Source organism: Neofelis nebulosa, chromosome 4 (genome assembly GCF_028018385.1).
Source record: "Neofelis nebulosa isolate mNeoNeb1 chromosome 4, mNeoNeb1.pri, whole genome shotgun sequence".
Lineage (NCBI taxonomy): Eukaryota > Metazoa > Chordata > Mammalia > Carnivora > Felidae > Neofelis > Neofelis nebulosa.
The window spans coordinates 162,874,264-162,892,199 of NC_080785.1; the positions used below are offsets into that span (position 1 = coordinate 162,874,264).

Genomic DNA, 17,936 nt, shown 5'->3' on the forward strand with positions numbered 1-17,936 from the left:
ATATACTTACAGTCACATCATACTCTTTTTTTTAAATTTTTTTTTTTCAACGTTTTTTATTTATTTTTGGGACAGAGAGAGACAGAGCATGAACGGGGGAGGGGCAGAGAGAGAGGGAGACACAGAATCGGAAACAGGCTCCAGGCTCCGAGCCATCAGCCCAGAGCCTGACGCGGGGCTCGAACTCACGGACCGCGAGATCGTGACCTGGCTGAAGTCGGACGCTTAACCGACTGCGCCACCCAGGCGCCCCACATCATACTCTTTTTTAACAATGATTTTATACTATGCTTTAGCACTGAATGGTAAAAATATAATGGCAGCTAATGGTTATTACATCTTCCTTCTCAAGGTTCTTCAGAGACATGAAATTGTTGATGCTTTTACTGATGTAGCTATTATCTCGAGTTTATCTTTTTTGTTTTGCAACAGCTGTATTGAGATATGATTCACATGTCAACAATTTACTCTTTTTCATCTTTTTTTAGACAGTATTTATTTATTTACTTATTTATTTATTTAAAGGGTGCAAGTGAATGAGGAGCAGAGAGAGAGAGAGAGAGAGAGAGAGAGAGAGAGAGAGAGAATCCCACAAGGGATAGGGAGAGGGAGCCAGAGAAACAGGGCTCACCCAAAATGGGGCTTGTGCTCACCAATTTACTCTTTTAAAACTATTCAATTCCATGTTTTTTAATATGTTCACACAGTGGTGCAATCATTACATTTTAGAACCTTTGCATCGTTCTGCAAGTACCTTGGCTGTCCAAACCTTATTTTCCTCCTGCCTCAACATCTAAGCATCCACAAATCTTTCTTTCTCTATCAATTTGTGTTTCATAGTTATTTTACAGAAATGAAACCATACATCTTTTGTCAATAATTTCTTTGTGTGTTTTTCTTTTTTTAACATTTTAAAAAAGTATTTATTTTGAGAGAGAGAGAGAGAGGAAATGTGAGTGGGGGAGGGGCAGAGAGAGGGAGAGACAGAATCCTCTGGGTCCATGCTGTCAGTAGTGCAGAGCCCAATGTGAGGCTCAAACCCACGGCAGTGAGATCACAACCTGACCTGAAATCAATCAAGACTCAGAGTTTAACCGACTGAGCCACCCAGGTACCCCTCTTAGCGTGTTTTTCAAGGTTGATATGTTTTGTAGCATGTATCATTTCTTTTTATTGGCAAATGATATTCTATTGTATGGGTATATTACATTTTATTTATTCATCAGTTAGTGAACATTTGAGTTGTTCACACTTTGTGGGTATCAGGAGGAATGCTGCTATGAAAATTCATGTATGTTTTTCTGTGCAGATGTCTTTTTCTCTTGGGTATTATGCTTGCTGGGAAACAATACAAATATATATATTTACATATATTTACATATATATATTACACACATTATCAGGATTTAGAACATCGACATCACCTCCCCCTCAAAAAAACCTATTGTGTTATCCTTTGTAATTACACCCTCACTTATCTCTAACAAGTAGTGGTCTGTTCTCCATCACTGTACTTTCATCTTATTATGTCATATAAATGGAATCATACAGTATGTAGCCATTTTGTTACTGACATCTTTCACTCAGCATCATGTCTCTGATTGAGGTCTATCAATTTCATCATGAATAGTGTTTTTAGTTTTCATTGATGACTCCTGTTCCATTGTACGGATATGCCAACTTTTTTTTTTTTTTTCAACTTTTTTTTTTTTTTTTTTTTTTTGCGGGGGGGGGACAGAGAGAGACAGAGCATGAACGGGGGAGGGGCAGAGAGAGAGAGGGAGACACAGAATCGGAAACAGGCTCCAGGCTCCGAGCCATCAGCCCAGAGCCCGACGCGGGGCTGGAACTCACGGACCGCGAGATCGTGACCTGGCTGAAGTCGGACGCTTAACCGACTGCGCCACCCAGGCGCCCCATATGCCAACTTTTTTAATCCATGTATCCACTTAAGGACATTTGAGTTATTCCTTATGGGCAATTTTGAATACAGCCACTATAAATATTCTTGTAAAAGTGTTTGTGTGCACACAAATTCTTTTATTCCCTGGAGAAAACAGCTAGGGGTGGGAGAAGTGCTTCACATGGTAAGTGTATATGTAACTAATGAGGAAACTACCAATCACCGCTAGAGTAGATGTGCAATTTTCCATTCCCGCCGTCATTGTGTGAGAGTTCCAGTTGCTCTGCATTCTCACCAACACTTAGTATTGTTTTTCACTTTAGCTGTTCTATTAGGTGTTTAGTGTTATCTCATCAGCGTTTTATTAGGTCTTCTGTAATTTTTTCACCACATTTTTCTAGTTTTCTATATACAAATCTTTTACCTCTATCATTAAATATAACCTTAGGTGTTTTATTCTTCTTGATGCTGTTGTAACCATAGTTATAAACATTTCATTTTCAGATTGGTTGTAGTGTATAGAAACACAGGTGATTTTTCTGTGTTGATATTGTACACTGCAACTTGGCTCAATTTGTTTATTTACTGTTGTAGCTTATTGTAGATAAACCATACATCTTGCTTTTTTTTTTTTTTTTTGATTATACACATTGTGTACATGTGCCCTCTTTTATCAGAATAGTTCCCTAGTGACTGGTAGGTTGTTCCCAATGTTTTCAGATAACAAACAATCATGCAATAAACAACCTTGTGCATAGAACATTTTGCATGAATATGAGTGTAATTAAGTGGTGAATTCTCATCACTGGAATGGCTGAATCAACTATAAAATCAGAAACAGCATACACAAGGGCACTGAGGTATAAAACAATGAGGCATGTTATTATAGTTGCTAATAGTTTAGTATTATATCATTAACATTAACAAATTTATTAGTATTTCCTAAGCAAAATGCTATGTGGCTACCCTTCTTTCATCTTGTGATGTGTTTTTTGAAAACTGGTCCTCATCAAAAAGTCTCTGTGCAGGTAGGCTTTTGGGGAGAATTTGATCCTAGGGAGCAGGAATACAGAACAATGGGAGTAAATCAGGGAAGGAAGGAAAGGCAATGAAAGGAATCATTATCATTTTGATCCCTCTATGGGTGACTGGTGCCGCATCTCACCAAACCCTTCTGATATAAATTATGAAGTGTGTCTCAGAACTTGCCACTTGGTAGATAAAAAGACAGGAGTTCTATTGGCCAAGGGTGGTCCTGGATAGATTTAATGTCCCCTGTGGTTCTGGGTTGCACATCAATGAATACAGAGTAGATTCCTCAGGTGTCCCATATTGTGGTGTCACAGAAGATTCAGGGCAGGAAGCAGGAGGTATGGGATTTCGGCCTGAGGCAAAGTGCCGACCAGCTGCAGCTGTGCAAAACTTTCCATGGCTTCCATTGACCTAATTACAGCAGACATGGCTGAAGCCTAAGATGTGACAAGAAAGTATGGATTGGTGCCTGTATGTGTTTGCTGGAGCTGCCATAATACAAGACTATAGTGAGTGAACATAATCAACAGAATTAATTTCCTTGTCACTGTGGATGCTGGAAGTCCAAGATCAGGGTACCAGTAGGGTTGGTACCTCCAGGAACCCTGTCACTTGCTTGCAGATGCCTGTCCTGCTGCCTCTTCAGATAATTTCTCTGTGCATGCATGCCCCTGGTGTGTTTCTGTGTGTCCAAATCTCTTATAAAGACCTACAGTGAGATTGGCTAAAGGCTCACCCTAATGTACCCATTTTAATTTACCTCTTTTAAGGGGTTTCTTCAAATACAGTCACATTGTTAGGTGTTGGGGATCACAATCTCAACATGAATTCTGGGAGAACTCAGTTCAGCCCACAACACTGTCCAAGATGTGTGTTATATGCCCTTCTGTAATTATTCCTTTTTATTAACCATGCGGGAAACTTGCTATCTTGACCAGAGTTCTTGTTTCTTATTATATTCCACTACTTACACTACTTTTAAATATGGAGTTTTGCTTTAAGGAGGCAAATAACCTAAATGTACCATGTCAGTAAAATGTATGAGAGAAACAAGGCATTCTGAAATTAACAGAAGGATTAATGAAAGAAACAAAGGGTGTTAGGGTGGCCAGTGATGGGGGTAGCAAACAATTTCACGAAGAGTAGAGCAACAGCAAGACAGAGCTTATTTCCTCCCCAAGGGAGGAGAGGGGCCAGACATCTAGAGAAATGTTGACCCAAATTTCTGTCAGGCTGGGCCTTTTAAGGGGTTTTGAAAGATGTGGGAAGGTTGCAGCTGTGCCCGTTGCAGGGCGGGATGGGTATGGGGAGGGGGTCAGCTCTTGGCCACATAGAGCAGGGGGGGTGGCAGGTTTTCCAGGGGCTCTGTCCACGGCTCATCTGGGATGTGGGTTGTGGTCAGGCTAGAGAAGAATATGTTTTGTAGTTGGGATCTACTTTCCAAGAATGTAGGGCACCTGACCAAGAAAAGCAGAGTTAGGGCCAAGTGCAGACACCTGTGAGTTTTGTCTATAAGCTTGGCTGGCTGGGGGTGGGGGTGGAGCTCTTGAATAGATTTCTTTCAAAGGGTAACGCACTGTGTACATTTCATCCGGTGACAAATATTCAGTTTGTGTATGTGATGTCTAGTATCAGGCAGAGACTGGGAGAGTGAATGTGACACAGGTCTGCACTCCCCAAATCATTTCTCATTCTACTCTTAGCATTGTTGTGATTGACTGATTTGTGGATTCAAACATTTATTAACTGCTGGATTCTATGAACTTGTATGATGTTTGAAACAAAACAAAGGCCCACTATTCACAGAATTTACCTTTAATTGGGAGAAAGAAAATAAACTAATATATAAAGAGTAATAACAGAGTTTCTGCTAAGTGCTAATAAAAATATTTAGGAATCCTATTTTAACATCATGTTATTGTTCCTTAACCATCCAGGATGCTCCATGTGGGGATATGTTGATGTTGTTGATGGTGTTGCTCTCTCTGGTATCACATGTTAAAAGGAAAGGAGGGAAGGAAGGAAAGGAGGAGAAAAGGAAGGAAAGAAGGAGGGTGGGAAAAAAAAGAACGATCTTGAGTTTTTTGGTGGAAAGGTTCAGTCCGATGTGCCTGTGAAACACCCCACAGATAATTTCCATTGGCAGTGGCATGGGTTGATCTCATGTTCAGTCTAATGGCAGTAGTGGGAGAGAGAATTAGGTTACAGAGAAGCAGGTCAGAAAGACAAGATTATGCGTGGCTCAGCATTACTCATGCTCCTTGTTTCAAAGTGGGGGAGGAGGAGTGTCTCTTCACTGAGAAGGCACTTTGAGACCCAAAAACAAAGCTGGTGACTCCATACAACTTATACAGTTTTATTCAGGGAAATTTACAAATGGGGGGACAGGTCGGGTGACAATCCAGGTCCTGCACAGCTATTCTCTGCAAAGTCCCGACCCTACTCCAGAAATTTTATAGGGCAACGGGATGCTATTTGTGTGTGTGTGTGTGTGTGTGTGTGTGTGTGTGTGTGTGTGGGAACTGTTCCAGAGGTTTCACAAGCACCTGACAGCTAACCTTTAATTAGATTTTGCGGTGCCAGCTATGTGTCAGAAAGGGGAGAGGGGTGCCTGGGTGGCTCAATCAGTTAAGCATCCGACTTTGGCTCAGGTCACGATCTCATGGTTCATGGGTTCGAGCCCCGCATCGGGCTCTACACTGACAGTGTAGAGCCTGCTTGGGGTCTCTCTCTATCCCTCTCTCTCTACCCCTCTCCCAGTCACTCTCTCTCTCTCTCAAAATAAATAAAAATAAACTTAATAAAATAAAATTATTTTTAAAAAGGATAGGGGGAGAGACTGCTATCTTAAAATTTTTTTTTTTCAACGTTTTTTATTTATTTTTGGGACAGAGAGAGACAGAGCATGAACGGGGGAGGGGCAGAGAGAGAGGGACACAGAATCGGAAACAGGCTCCAGGCTCCGAGCCATCAGCCCAGAGCCTGACGCGGGGCTCGAACTCACGGACCGTGAGATCGTGACCTGGCTGAAGTCGGACGCTTAACCGACTGCGCCACCCAGGCGCCCCAGAGACTGCTATCTTTAACAAATTTAACAAATTTATTTAAAGGGTCAAAGCAAGCCTCCCCCTATCTGGGCCTTGGCTATATTAGTCTCCAAGGGACCCAAAACAGGTATTCCCAAAAGAGGCCATGGCCAGAACATGAGCAAGATGAAGCATCAAAGCTGGAGTAGGTATTATCAGTAACCCTATAGTCCTCCAGTTCTCAGCATGGCTCCCACTTTCTAAGGACAGTCCTTCCCAACTACTTACCCTCATGCATCACAAATAAACTCTCATGGACACTGTACATGTTGTTGCAGGCCATGATCCAAATGCCGATGGGGTGGACTGTAGTAAACCCTGTTGTGTCCCTCACTTTTCCATTCAGAATGAAAGGCTTCTTCCCCAGGTTCAGAGAGTGCAGCCATCTGACAGCCCTCAGTCTTCAGCCCTCTTAGAGAATTGCCCTCAGCCAAAGGAAGCAGCCTCACCCATCCACTCATGTCTCTTGCTGTGAAAGCACAACTGCCTGACAGCCATCTGTATCCACCACTGTGTTTGCTCTGAGGATGTTGCTGGACTGCTCCCATCCGCCCACTGAATACAGTAGGGTACCAGAGCATGCCCATTGCCGTGCTCACACAGTGACACTGATGACCAGGGTCAATTAACCCTGCCAAAATGATGTCCCCTCTTTCTGACATGAGGGACCTCAAGTGCCAGGTAGCTGGATAGCTTCAGGTTTAATAGGACATTGGCCATGTCGCTGGAAGTGCTACCTTTTAGGATTCAAGACATCTTAACCTGCTAAGGGTTGAGTTGAGGAGACCCGAAGCAAATACTGCCCAAGTGGCTCACTGGGAGTGACATTACACAGGGCTGTTTCTACTAACAAGCTTGATTTCTGAACCCATGTATCCCATATATTGGAGATACTGCACGTTATGATTGTCATTGACTATTGAGTGTATATGCATCCTGTGAATTGTGTAGCTCGAATGTCTGCTGAATGCAAATGTCTGCTCTAAATGTGATCATACTCTTTGGGGGCACCTGGGTGTCTCAATAGTTTGGGTGTCCAACTTCAGCTCAGGTGTTGATCTCATGCTTTATGGGTTCAAGCCCCCCCGAAGGGCTCTGTGCTGGCAGCTCAGAGACTGGAGCCTGCTTTGGATTCTGTGCCTCCCTCTCTCTCTGCCCCTCCCCTGCTCAGGTTCTATCTGTCTCTCTCTTTCTCTCTCAAAAATAAACATTAAAAAATGTGACCATACGCTTTGAAATTAAACCTGTTGCAAACTTTCATTAAACAAAAAAATTTAAACTAGCCATACTCCACAATTTCTTTTCTGCGTTATTTTACCTCTATCCTCACCTTTCCTGACAAATTTCAGAGGTGATTTATACTGGCACCTCTATTTCCTCAATACTCACTTGTCAACACACTCTACTGGATTGTTTACAGCCTTACTCTTTACTTTAGAGGTAAAAAATGAAGCCCTATCTAATATCAGCAAAGGCCTCCATGTCTCTAGCAAATGTCAAGGGATATTTTCAGTCATTTTGTTAGTCCTTTAAAGAGAACAAAAAACTATTAGCTACTCTGCTTTTGTTCAGAAAGGACCTCTTTTGCTTCCATGACACTGTGGATTAAGTGACCTTTGAAATCTCCAAAGATTCTTCAACAATGAGCATCCCATAAAGTTGATTCCTGGTTTTCGTTCTTGTAGGAATTAAATGTTTCTTAGGAGATGTTTTCTCATTTTAAGTCAAACCACAGAAAGAAGAAATTTCTTTTTTTGAGAAAATACCTTCATCTTGGCCCCCTGTTGCCTACATAGACATGACTGTCTGGAAATTTTCCATTCTTTCATCTCTGTATCCCAAGGGACCTGAATTGTTTGGAAAGAGGAAAGTCAGTAGAACAATTTACTCAGTGAGGACCTTTGAGAATTCAGTAACTGAGACGATAATAACATGTCCTGTTGCCCCTTTCCTATAATTCTCTGATGGCAGCCTAGAGGAAAACCCAAATGGGCTCTTCTGGGACAAACTGCAAGAAAAGAAAGCTTCAGTGGTAACAATCAGAGAGGGTAAGATCACTGTTTCCCAGTAAGGGCTGGAGGAGTATGAGGAAAAGGGATGAGAAAGTGAGTATTGGGTTTACCTCTAGAATAATGGGACTGGAACAATCCCATAACAAAGCTGAAGCCTCTGTAATTTGAAGGCGATTTACTTGCTACTTAAACCAGTCTTTCCAGCTCTTGCTATGTTTCCTTCACTCTTCCAGAAACTAGAGCCTCTCTCCAATAGGAGTTATTTTCCAGTGAGTCTCCTCTTCTCTATTCTTTCCCATGAATTCTAGGTTCCTGTTTGATTTCCTGTCCCATCATTTATTCATTACCCACTCATTCGAAGTGTGTTATGCATTATTTGCCTTCTTTGTCCCTCAAGTGATTGGATTTTTCTATTATATTCCCTGTTTTTCCTGGCAGACTTGACTTACTGATAGCACTTACTAGTTCTGTGTTGTTGTTTTCCTTTAGTGTCCAAAATATACCTACAAATAATGTAATTATTTCTGGCATTCGGTATTCAGGCTAATATCCATTCCCCAACTTTCTTACTCATGTATATGAATATTCAAGAGAATATTGACTGATTGAAGTTGGAGTAAACTGTCTTGGCTTGCTCACAAATTTAACAGAAATAATTTAGTGTCTTAATGTAGAATACCCTGTTGGCTGCAATTTTAAACAACTATTCTTTTTCCGGTTAAGAAATTGACCGAAGTTTCTTCATGTAGCAAGAGGCTTTTTCCAGGCAGCTAACCACAGTAATGGCTGTTACATTTTCTCAAATACTTTTTCCATCGTGATTATGGTTATGATTCCTCTTCATTTCTCTATTTTTGAGATGCATACTTTTTGCAAACACCCTAGCATTAAGGAACTTTCCATTCCTGAAATACTTGTGTTACTTGTTTATGATATATTACTCTTTTTAAAGAGGTATGACTGTGTTGTATTTAACCTTATTATTCTATTTTTTTTTTTTTTGGTCTACATTTAATCATATGTTGAGCTTAAAGATTCCTTTGTAGTGTTATAGTGGACACTTTTGGTTTCAGTCATTATTATACATCTAACATTTCATGTGTTGAACACCTAGTAAGTGTAGGCACCAAGTATATCTCTAGAAAGACAATGGAGAGCAAAAATAGTCATGACCTCTGACCCACAAATAAACATAAAATCACCAACATGAGAGGCACATTTAGGCATAGTATAGGATGCTCCACTTGTGCTCCTCACGTGCTCTGTCTGTCCTAAACCTCACTGTCTGCTCTCCTTCTCGCTGGCCTCTCAAAAATGTTCCATTACTAAGCTCATCCAACCATGAGGAAAGTGCACATTCTGTTCCCTCCACCCCAAATGAGTGCCCTTTCCTTATTTCCCTTGATGAACAATTGCCCATCCTTACTCTTGCAGTTCAAGAATACAATTTCAGAAAAGACTTTTCTATGCAACTCCCCAGACAAAATTGGTCCTCAATAATTGTTTCTCTCTTTAATTAATTGCACTCTCTAGGCATTAGTAATAACAAGGGCCTCTTTCAATCATGCATAAAGTAAACATTTACTGTCATGTTAACTTTGCCTTTTAAAGTTTTTGCCTTTTAAGTTTTTTTTTTTTAATGTTTATTTATTTTTGAGAAAGAATGAGCAGGGGAGGAGCACAGAGAGAGAGAGAGAGAGAGAGGGAGAGAGAGGGAGACAGAGAATCCAAAGCATGCTCTGTGCTGTCCGTGTAAAGCCCAATGTGGGTCTTGAACCCACCAACTGTGAGATCATGACCTGAGTCAAAGTCGGACACTCAACTAACTGATGGAGCCACCCAGGCACCCCTTTGCCTTTTAAGTTAAAAAAATTTTTTTTAATGTTTATTTATTTTTGAGAGAGAGAGGGAAAGAGAGAGAGAGAGAGAGAGAGAGAGAGAGAGAGAGAGAGAGAGAGATTGAGAAAGAGAACATGAGCAGGGGAGGGGCAGAGAGAGAGACACACACACACACACACAGAATCTGAAACAGGCTCCAGGCTCTGAGCTGTCAGCACAGAGCCCGACCAGGGGCTGGAACCCACTAACCTGAGATCATGACCTGAGCAGAAGTGAGATGCTTAACCGACTGAGCCATATATATATATATATATATATATATATATATATATATATATATACACATTTTTTAACTTCTATGAATATATAGAAGTATATATATGTATATATATATATATACATATATATACTTAAAAACTTTTTTTTTTATATTTATTTATTTCTGAGACAGAGACAGAGCATGAGCAGGGGAGGGACACAGAGAGAGGGAGACACAGAATCAGAAGCAGGCTCCAGGCTCTGAGCTGTCAGCACAGAGACCGACCCGGAGCTCGAACTCACAAACCGTGAGATCATGACCTGAGCCGTCGGTAGTTAGTCGCTCAACTGACTGAGCCACCCAGGCGCCCCATACTTTTTTTTTTTTTTACAGGGAATAATAAACACCTTTATTACATGACCGAAGATAGGAAGGAGGAAGATTTATTTGCCTTTCCGGGCTTTAATTTTCCTCAGATAGAACTCTAGCTCCTTGCCCTCCAGCACATAGCCATCTGCTTGGCCACTCTGGCCTGGTCTTGAAGCGATGCATGCAAGAAGCTTGCCCTGCTGGAACCGCTCCTCCAGAAGACTGCTTATTTTGGCATTCTTTTTCCTTTCATCATATTTCTTCTGAATTTTCTTTGATCGTTTTTTGTTTAAAATCTCCTCCTCCTCGGGAGTCAGCTTGGCCCCCTTCTTGTGGCCCAGGGGCAGTGCATAGTGAGACTCGTACCACTGCCGGTACTGTGTGCGATCAATGAGCACGATACGTTTCTTCACCAAGGTCTTGGTGCGGACCAGTTCGTTGTTGGATGCATTGTAGACAACATCAGTAATCTTTGTTTTGCGCGTACAACACTCAGAGCCCCAGGAGAAGTTGCCCACGTCCAGCCTCAAGACACGCTCCCTCTTACTGCCTCCCCGAATTCGGACTGCAGGTATACGGCGGGGGCCAATCTTAGTGTCGGCAGCGGGACGTCCCAGCTCCTACTTCCGCGTCTCGTGCTAGGGCTTTCTCTTGCCCCCGGTCTTGCGGTGTTTGTGCCAGTTGTCCCGAGAGATGCCCATAGCTCTCGGCGCTGGCTGTGAAAGGGTTAAAGATATTTTTTAATCTTTTAATTTTTTTTTGAGAGAGAGGGAGAGAGAGCATGCATAAGCTGGGGAGCGAGAGAGAGAGAGAGAGAGAGAGAGAGAGAGAGATTGAGAGAGAGAATCTCAAGCATGCTCCAGGCCCAGGGTGGCATAGAGCCCTATGTGGGGCTTGATCCTGTGACTGGGAGATCATGACCTAAGCCGACACCAAGAGTCAGATGCCTAACCGACTGCGCCACCCAGGTGCCCCAATTTTTGCTATTTTTGATGAAATCTATTGATTATTTTTCCACAATTAAAGTGCTAAGTTTTAATATAACACACCCCTGCTCTAGAGTGAGTGCACATGAGCACACGCTCCCATACAAGTTTCGTGTTTTGCTTTAATGTGTGTGAGCTTTTGTTTCACCTTTTTATTTATTTTTTTTAATTTTTTTTTCAACGTTTTTTATTTATTTTTGGGACAGAGAGAGACAGAGCATGAGCGGGGGAGGGTCAGAGAGAGGGAGACACAGAATCAGAAACAGGCTCCGAGCCATCAGCCCAGAGCCCGACGCGGGGCTCGAACTCACAGACCGCAAGATCGTGACCTGGCTGAAGTCGGACGCTTAACCGACTGCGCCACCCAGGCGCCCCTGTTTCACCTTTTTAAAAAATCTATGTAGTCCACCTGCTCTTCCCTGTTCTTGGATGAGTCCACTTGGCAGATGGTATTTGAAAGAGGGAGGCATAGGATCTTCATTAATAAGAAGTACTTGATGGTGTTCAAAAGAGCTACCAGGCCTGCTGTGTTTATAATGATCCGAGTTCCATCTCTGATGGCTCTCTCAGTTTAATATTGATAAGCAATAGCCATATAAGACAGACAGACCATAGTGATGGTAAGGACAGAATCTCACATTTATCAAGTGTCCACAGAATGTCACAAGCATCACAGTAGAAACATTACATGCATCATCTCATTTACTTCACTCACCAGGCTTATGGTGTAGGGAACACTTACCACTTCCATGTGGGGGGGGGGTGTGTAGTATCTGCAGCTATGAGAGATTAACTTTCTCAGGGTCACACAGAGAGTAAGTTGGTAGACCAAATTTCTATTCCAGCAAGTCCGACTCAGATCCTATGTTCTAAACCACAGCTGTATGCTGTATTTTGGGAGAGTTGTGTATCAAAAGTAAGAAGGAATAGGTTGATTTAAAAAAGCTATCATTTATTGACCAAAAAACTATCATTTATTTACTGCACACGAGCCCTTTGAATCCTCAAAGAAGTTAATATCCATAACCACATACTTAGAATGAAAAATAATAAGACAATAGCTATGTCACATTGATATGAAGCATAAAATTAAGGCGATTTGACTTGAGAATACACATTGAGTAACTAGTATACAGGTCTTTGAATAGTGGAGATTATCAAAGAAAGACATTCAATGTCTTCAGTTATTTTGAATGGTCATAGAAGAAATTGGTTTATGTACATGGCTTCAAATAGAATTAGACCAGTGAATAGGAGATAAAAAGAGATGTCTGCTAAATTTTTAAAAGGATACCTAAGAACATTTAGATTGGAAATGAGCTACCATTTGACTGAGTGAATCTTACCTTTGGAAGAACTAATGGAGGGCGAAGGATGTCCACCTAAAGGTGGTATTAGAAGGGCGCCTGGGTGGCTCAGTCGGTTACTGACTGAGTAGGCATTTGACTTTGGCTCAGGTCACGATCTCACAGTTCATGAGTTCAAGCTCTGCGTTGGGCTCTGTGCTGACAGCTCAGAGCCTGGAGCCTGCTTCGGATTCTGTGTCTCCCTCTCACTTTGCCCCTCCCCTGCTCATGCTCTCTTTCTCCTTCAAAAATAAATAAACATTAAAAAAAATTTTTAAAGATGGTATTATAAAGGTAATGACTGGCTGATGTCCCAGTTGGCTAGGCACTAAATATTTCTTTTCACTCCTTCTCTAGCAGACACATCAGACACATGGAAGCAGAAAACCATACCAGAGTATCAGAATTCTTCCTCCGGGGCCTCTCAGATGACCCAGAACTGCAGCCCCTCCTCTTTGGCTTGTTTCTGTTCATGTACCTAGTCACTGTACTAGGAAACCTGCTCATCATCCTGGCCATCCTCTCTGACTCCAACCTCCATACCCCCATGTACTTCTTCCTCTCTAACCTGTCCTCTGTTGACATCTGTTTCATTTCCACCACTGTCCCGAAGATGCTGGTAAACATCCAGGCACAGAGCAAAGACATCTCCTACCCTGGATGCCTCACTCAGCTGTATTTTTTTATGATTTTTGCTGGAATGGATGGTTTCCTCCTGACCGTGATGGCCTATGACCGGTTTGTGGCCATCTGCCACCCCCTGCACTACACAGTCATTATGAACCCACGACTCTGTGGCCTGCTGGTTCTGGTGTGTTGGCTCATCATTTTCTGGGTCTCCCTGATTCATGTCCTACTGGTGAGGCGGCTGACCTTCTGTACAGGTACGGAAATTCCACATTTCTTCTGTGAAGTGGTTCAGATTCTCCAGGTAGCCTGCTCTGACACCCGTATCAATAATATCTTCTTGTATGTGTCGACTGCCATACTGGGTGTGTTTCCTCTGACTGGGATCTTCTTTTCCTACTCTCTGATCGTCTCCTCTTTAATGAGAATGTCCTCTGCAGCAGGAAAATATAAAGCATTTTCAACCTGTGGCTCACATCTCTCTGTGGTCTCCTTGTACTATGGGGCAAGCTTGGGGCTCTATCTCAGTCCTGCTGGGATCCATTCTTCCCAGAGAATCCCAGTTGCCTCAGTGATGTACACTGTGGTCACCCCCATGCTGAACCCCTTCATCTACAGCCTCAGGAACAAGGATGTGAAGGGGGCCCTGAGAAGACTCCATAGTCGTGGAGCCCTTTGTCCATGATGGGCCACTGGCCTCAGAACCAAGTAGACATTGTGAGCTCCAAAAGGCAAATAATTGTGCATATAAATCTCTTGGTTTTCTTCCTCCCCTAAAAGACATGCCTCACTTCTTCTATTCTCAAAGTCCCCATGACTTTGCCTTCATTTGGTTTTGGTTTTGTATTAGTTTCTCCTCAATAATCTCTTCAGTAATTCCTTTTTTTGTTTGTCTTCCCCGTTTGCAGCCCATAACATTCTATCTTTGGTTAGCTTTCCTACAGTCATTCCTGAGATTTTTAATACTTGATGTGAAGCACTTATAGCAAGTGCCTGCATGGTTTCCTCCCAAAACTGTCTTCTCAAATGCTGACATCCTTCACCTTAATTTGGGTGTAAGTTTGTTTCTCCCTGGGGGAAACAGAATGGAAACCACACAATAGTCATAACCAAAGTGCTTGCCATATCAAGACTGTGCTTGTTGATCTACATCTGTAAATTTATGTATTTGACATTTACTTAAGATATTTTCCCTCTTTTTCAAAAAGATTGAGATTGGGATGGATCCCAACGTGGAAACCTGAATATGATCCCATGCTCCGAAGTTTGCTATCTTAGTGTTCCTGAAAACACTGATGTGGATTTTCAACTTTAAGAGTAGGGATCTTGATTTGAAACCTCATTTGCTCAGGTTTGTAGGTAACATATTGCATAGGATATCACTGAGATATTGCCTCATATTTGTCTTTCTTCTGCCTTCTTTCCTTCCTTTCTTCTTGTTTTCTGCCCATTTCATGTTCTATTGGACCTTTATTTCCCCATTATTGTGGTTTTAAGATATGCCCCCAAGATCCTGAAACATGTAATAATGATTACAATAGACTAAGACTATTTTGGGGGGAGAGTATTCATAGTAGGTATTATCAGGAGTTGTAGTTACACACTTGTGAATTGTATTCAGAACTCACTTCACTTGTCAAGAAGAATTTTGATAGAAATGAGTCTGCAGTGAAGAATGGAGTAGTAGAAGATATCAGCATTTCTCCTTCATTCCCCGGGATCCTTTTACTTTCTCCACCGCATAACGATGTTATGACTGCCAATGTTCAGCAACAGGTGCATGGGGGTAGAAGTAACAGGGAAGTATGCCCCAGCATGGACAGATCTTGATGGAGAGGTGTGAGGTATACCATCTTCTTTACTCCTTAGCTGTGATAATTCGCATATTTCCATTTTGTGCCAATTTCCAGTATTTTCCCACAGGATGAAAACTCTGCTCACTTGTTGTGGGAGCTGACTTACGGTATGCTTTATTGGATATATTTTGTCCCCTGTATCACTTCTCCTGTCTCTAACCCATGTCCTTGTTCCTTACTTCTCCCAGTAAAGCACTTGCACATGAATCATTGGCTCAGTGTCTGTTTCTGAGGACCCCTAATGAAGTCAGGTGGTAAAGATTGTGGAGGGAATTAAAACAATATCATAGCTGGAATTTTTGGTTTTGGGACAAAACCAAACTGAACAAAAAACAAGTATTGGAGATATATCTATATCTATATCGATACCGATATCGATATAGATATATATACATACATATATAGTTAGATCTTGAAATTACTGAAAAAAATAATAATTTTTCAATAATATTGGGGTGGCTTCAATTCACTTTGATTCCATTAAGTTTCTAGCAGTGTGTAATTATTGTCTAATTTGTAATTTGTCCCTACAAATTGAGGAGGGGACCAAAGAGGTAAACATGATTGTAATACGGAGTGGTGAGCATAATAATGTTGGTGTATAAAAGAACCTGATGAAAAGAAAGGTAAAAAGTTTTCAAGTCATCTTGAGTAATTCCAGAGAAAATATTTAAAAATTTATTTCATGAGGGGTGCCTGGGTGGCTCAGTAGGTTAAGCGTCCAACTTTGGCAAAAGTCATGATCTCATGGCTCATGAGTTCAAGTCCCATGTTAGGCTCTGTGCTGAACATCTTGGGGCCTGGAGTCTGCTTCGGATTCTCTCTCTCTCTCTCTCTCTCTCTCTCTCCCCCTCCCTCCCACCTTGTGCTCTGTCTCTCAAAAAATGAATAAATGTTAACAAAAATTTTTAAATTTATTTAATGAAATTGAGGTATAATTTGCATACCATTAAATTCACCCATTCAAAATGTAAATTCAATAATTTTAGTAAACAGAGAGTTATGCAACCATCACCACAATGCAGTTTTAGAACATTTCTAACACTCCAAAATGTTCCCTTGTCTCCATTTGCAGTTAATGTCCACTCCCACCTAGTCCTAGGCAATGCCTTATCTGCTTCCTGTCTCTATAAATTGGCCTTTTCTAGATATTTTATGTAAATGGAATCATATAATATGTGGTCTTTTGATTCTGGCTTCTTTCACTTAGCGTAACGATTTTTGAGGGTTATCTATGTAGAAAACACGTATCAGCATTTTGTTTCTTATGTTTGCAGGATAATGCTCACATGTATAAATAAATGTCGCCCTATTTATCCAGAGTTGGTAGACACTTGGATATTCCAGTTTGGGGTTATGATGGATGAACTTTTGCATGTGTGTCTCTGTGTTGACACGTGTTTTCATTTCTTTGGGGTAGACAACTCATGGTGTAATTACTGAGTCACACGGTAAATTTACATTTCATTTGTAAGAATCTGCTGAACTGCTTTTTCAAAGTGGCTTCGCTACTTTGCATTCCCCCAAGAAATGAGTGATGATCCACATTTTCCACATCATCGCCAACGCTTGGGATTCAGCAAAAAGTTCTTGTGGGAGAATACACTGAGCACTGAGCACCAAATGATCACTAGAGGTTTAACTGGAGAATGGGTTGGGTAGGAAGTAGAGAGTGGGAACTAGAGGAGAAAGGAAGCACATACACATTAACATGGAGAAATTCAAGACGGAGGCGTTTCCGGAGGGTATATGGAACTGATGACTGAGTTACTGGAAATAAGTCTAGATATGTGGACAGAGGACAGACTATTGAGAGTCTACTTTGACATATTAAGGATTTGAAAGCAATGGAGCACACAGGTGTAGCATGAGGACCTTAGGATTACTCTGAGTGGGAGAAAGTGGAGGCAGAGGGGACAGTTAGGAGATGGTTGAGGTGGTCGAAGGGAGAGACGATGAATGATGAGGCTGTGACCTAGCCAGTGGCAATGAAGTGGGCAGATTTTGGAAGAGAGGTGTATTAATTTTCTTTTGAAGCTATAACATGTTGCCATTAAGCTGAGTGGCTTAAAATGACACACATTTATTATTTTATATTTCTGGAGGTCAGAAGTCTAAAATGCATCAGCAGGGCTGCTTCTCTCTGGAGGTGCTTGAGAAAGTTTGTTTCCTTGCCTTTTCCAAATTCTAGAGACCCCCCCCCCCGCCCCATTTGTGGGAGTTTCAGCAAAATCCCAGAAGAGCCTGAGAATGCAAAGGGGCATTTTGAAAAAGTAGACCTGTGCCCGGGTGGTCAGTTCACTGACCGTGGTCCCAGGTACACACCTGGAAACAGCCATAACCCCATGTGGACTTGGCTACAGCCCCATTTGCCCATGGCACCAGCAAAATCCCTCAGGCCCTGGAAGGAGACACATCCATCCATGCCTTAGGTAACAGATCTGCTGACCTCACTCTGAGAGGCAGACCTTCAAGAGCCAGCCTATGACCCAGCTCTAGTCTCTCTCAGCTGTGGTCTTCCCACAGAGGAATCCAGAAGGACTGGTGTCCATCTGTGTCCCTGTAGATTTTGAAGCAGCCCACAGACCAGGTCCAGACTCTTTGCCATGACGTAGGAAGAA

The 17,936-nt window shown here is 41.9% G+C and overlaps 2 protein-coding genes across 2 annotated transcripts; one reads left to right on the forward strand and one right to left on the reverse strand.

The window, feature by feature from the left end:
- Positions 1-10,553: 10,553 nt before the first annotated feature.
- LOC131511068 (small ribosomal subunit protein eS8-like) lies at positions 10,554-11,201 on the reverse strand. Its single transcript, XM_058728903.1, is given in 1 exon segment — positions 10,554-11,201. A coding segment is annotated over 1 exon segment (627 nt). The 3' UTR covers positions 10,554-10,574.
- A 1,995-nt stretch (positions 11,202-13,196) lies between these two features.
- On the forward strand, positions 13,197-14,263 carry LOC131511079 (olfactory receptor 7D4-like). Its single transcript, XM_058728914.1, has one exon. It carries the CDS (start codon positions 13,206-13,208, stop codon positions 14,142-14,144), a length of 939 nt encoding a protein of 312 aa, XP_058584897.1. The 5' UTR covers positions 13,197-13,205; the 3' UTR covers positions 14,145-14,263.
- The last annotated feature ends 3,673 nt before the right edge of the window (positions 14,264-17,936 follow it).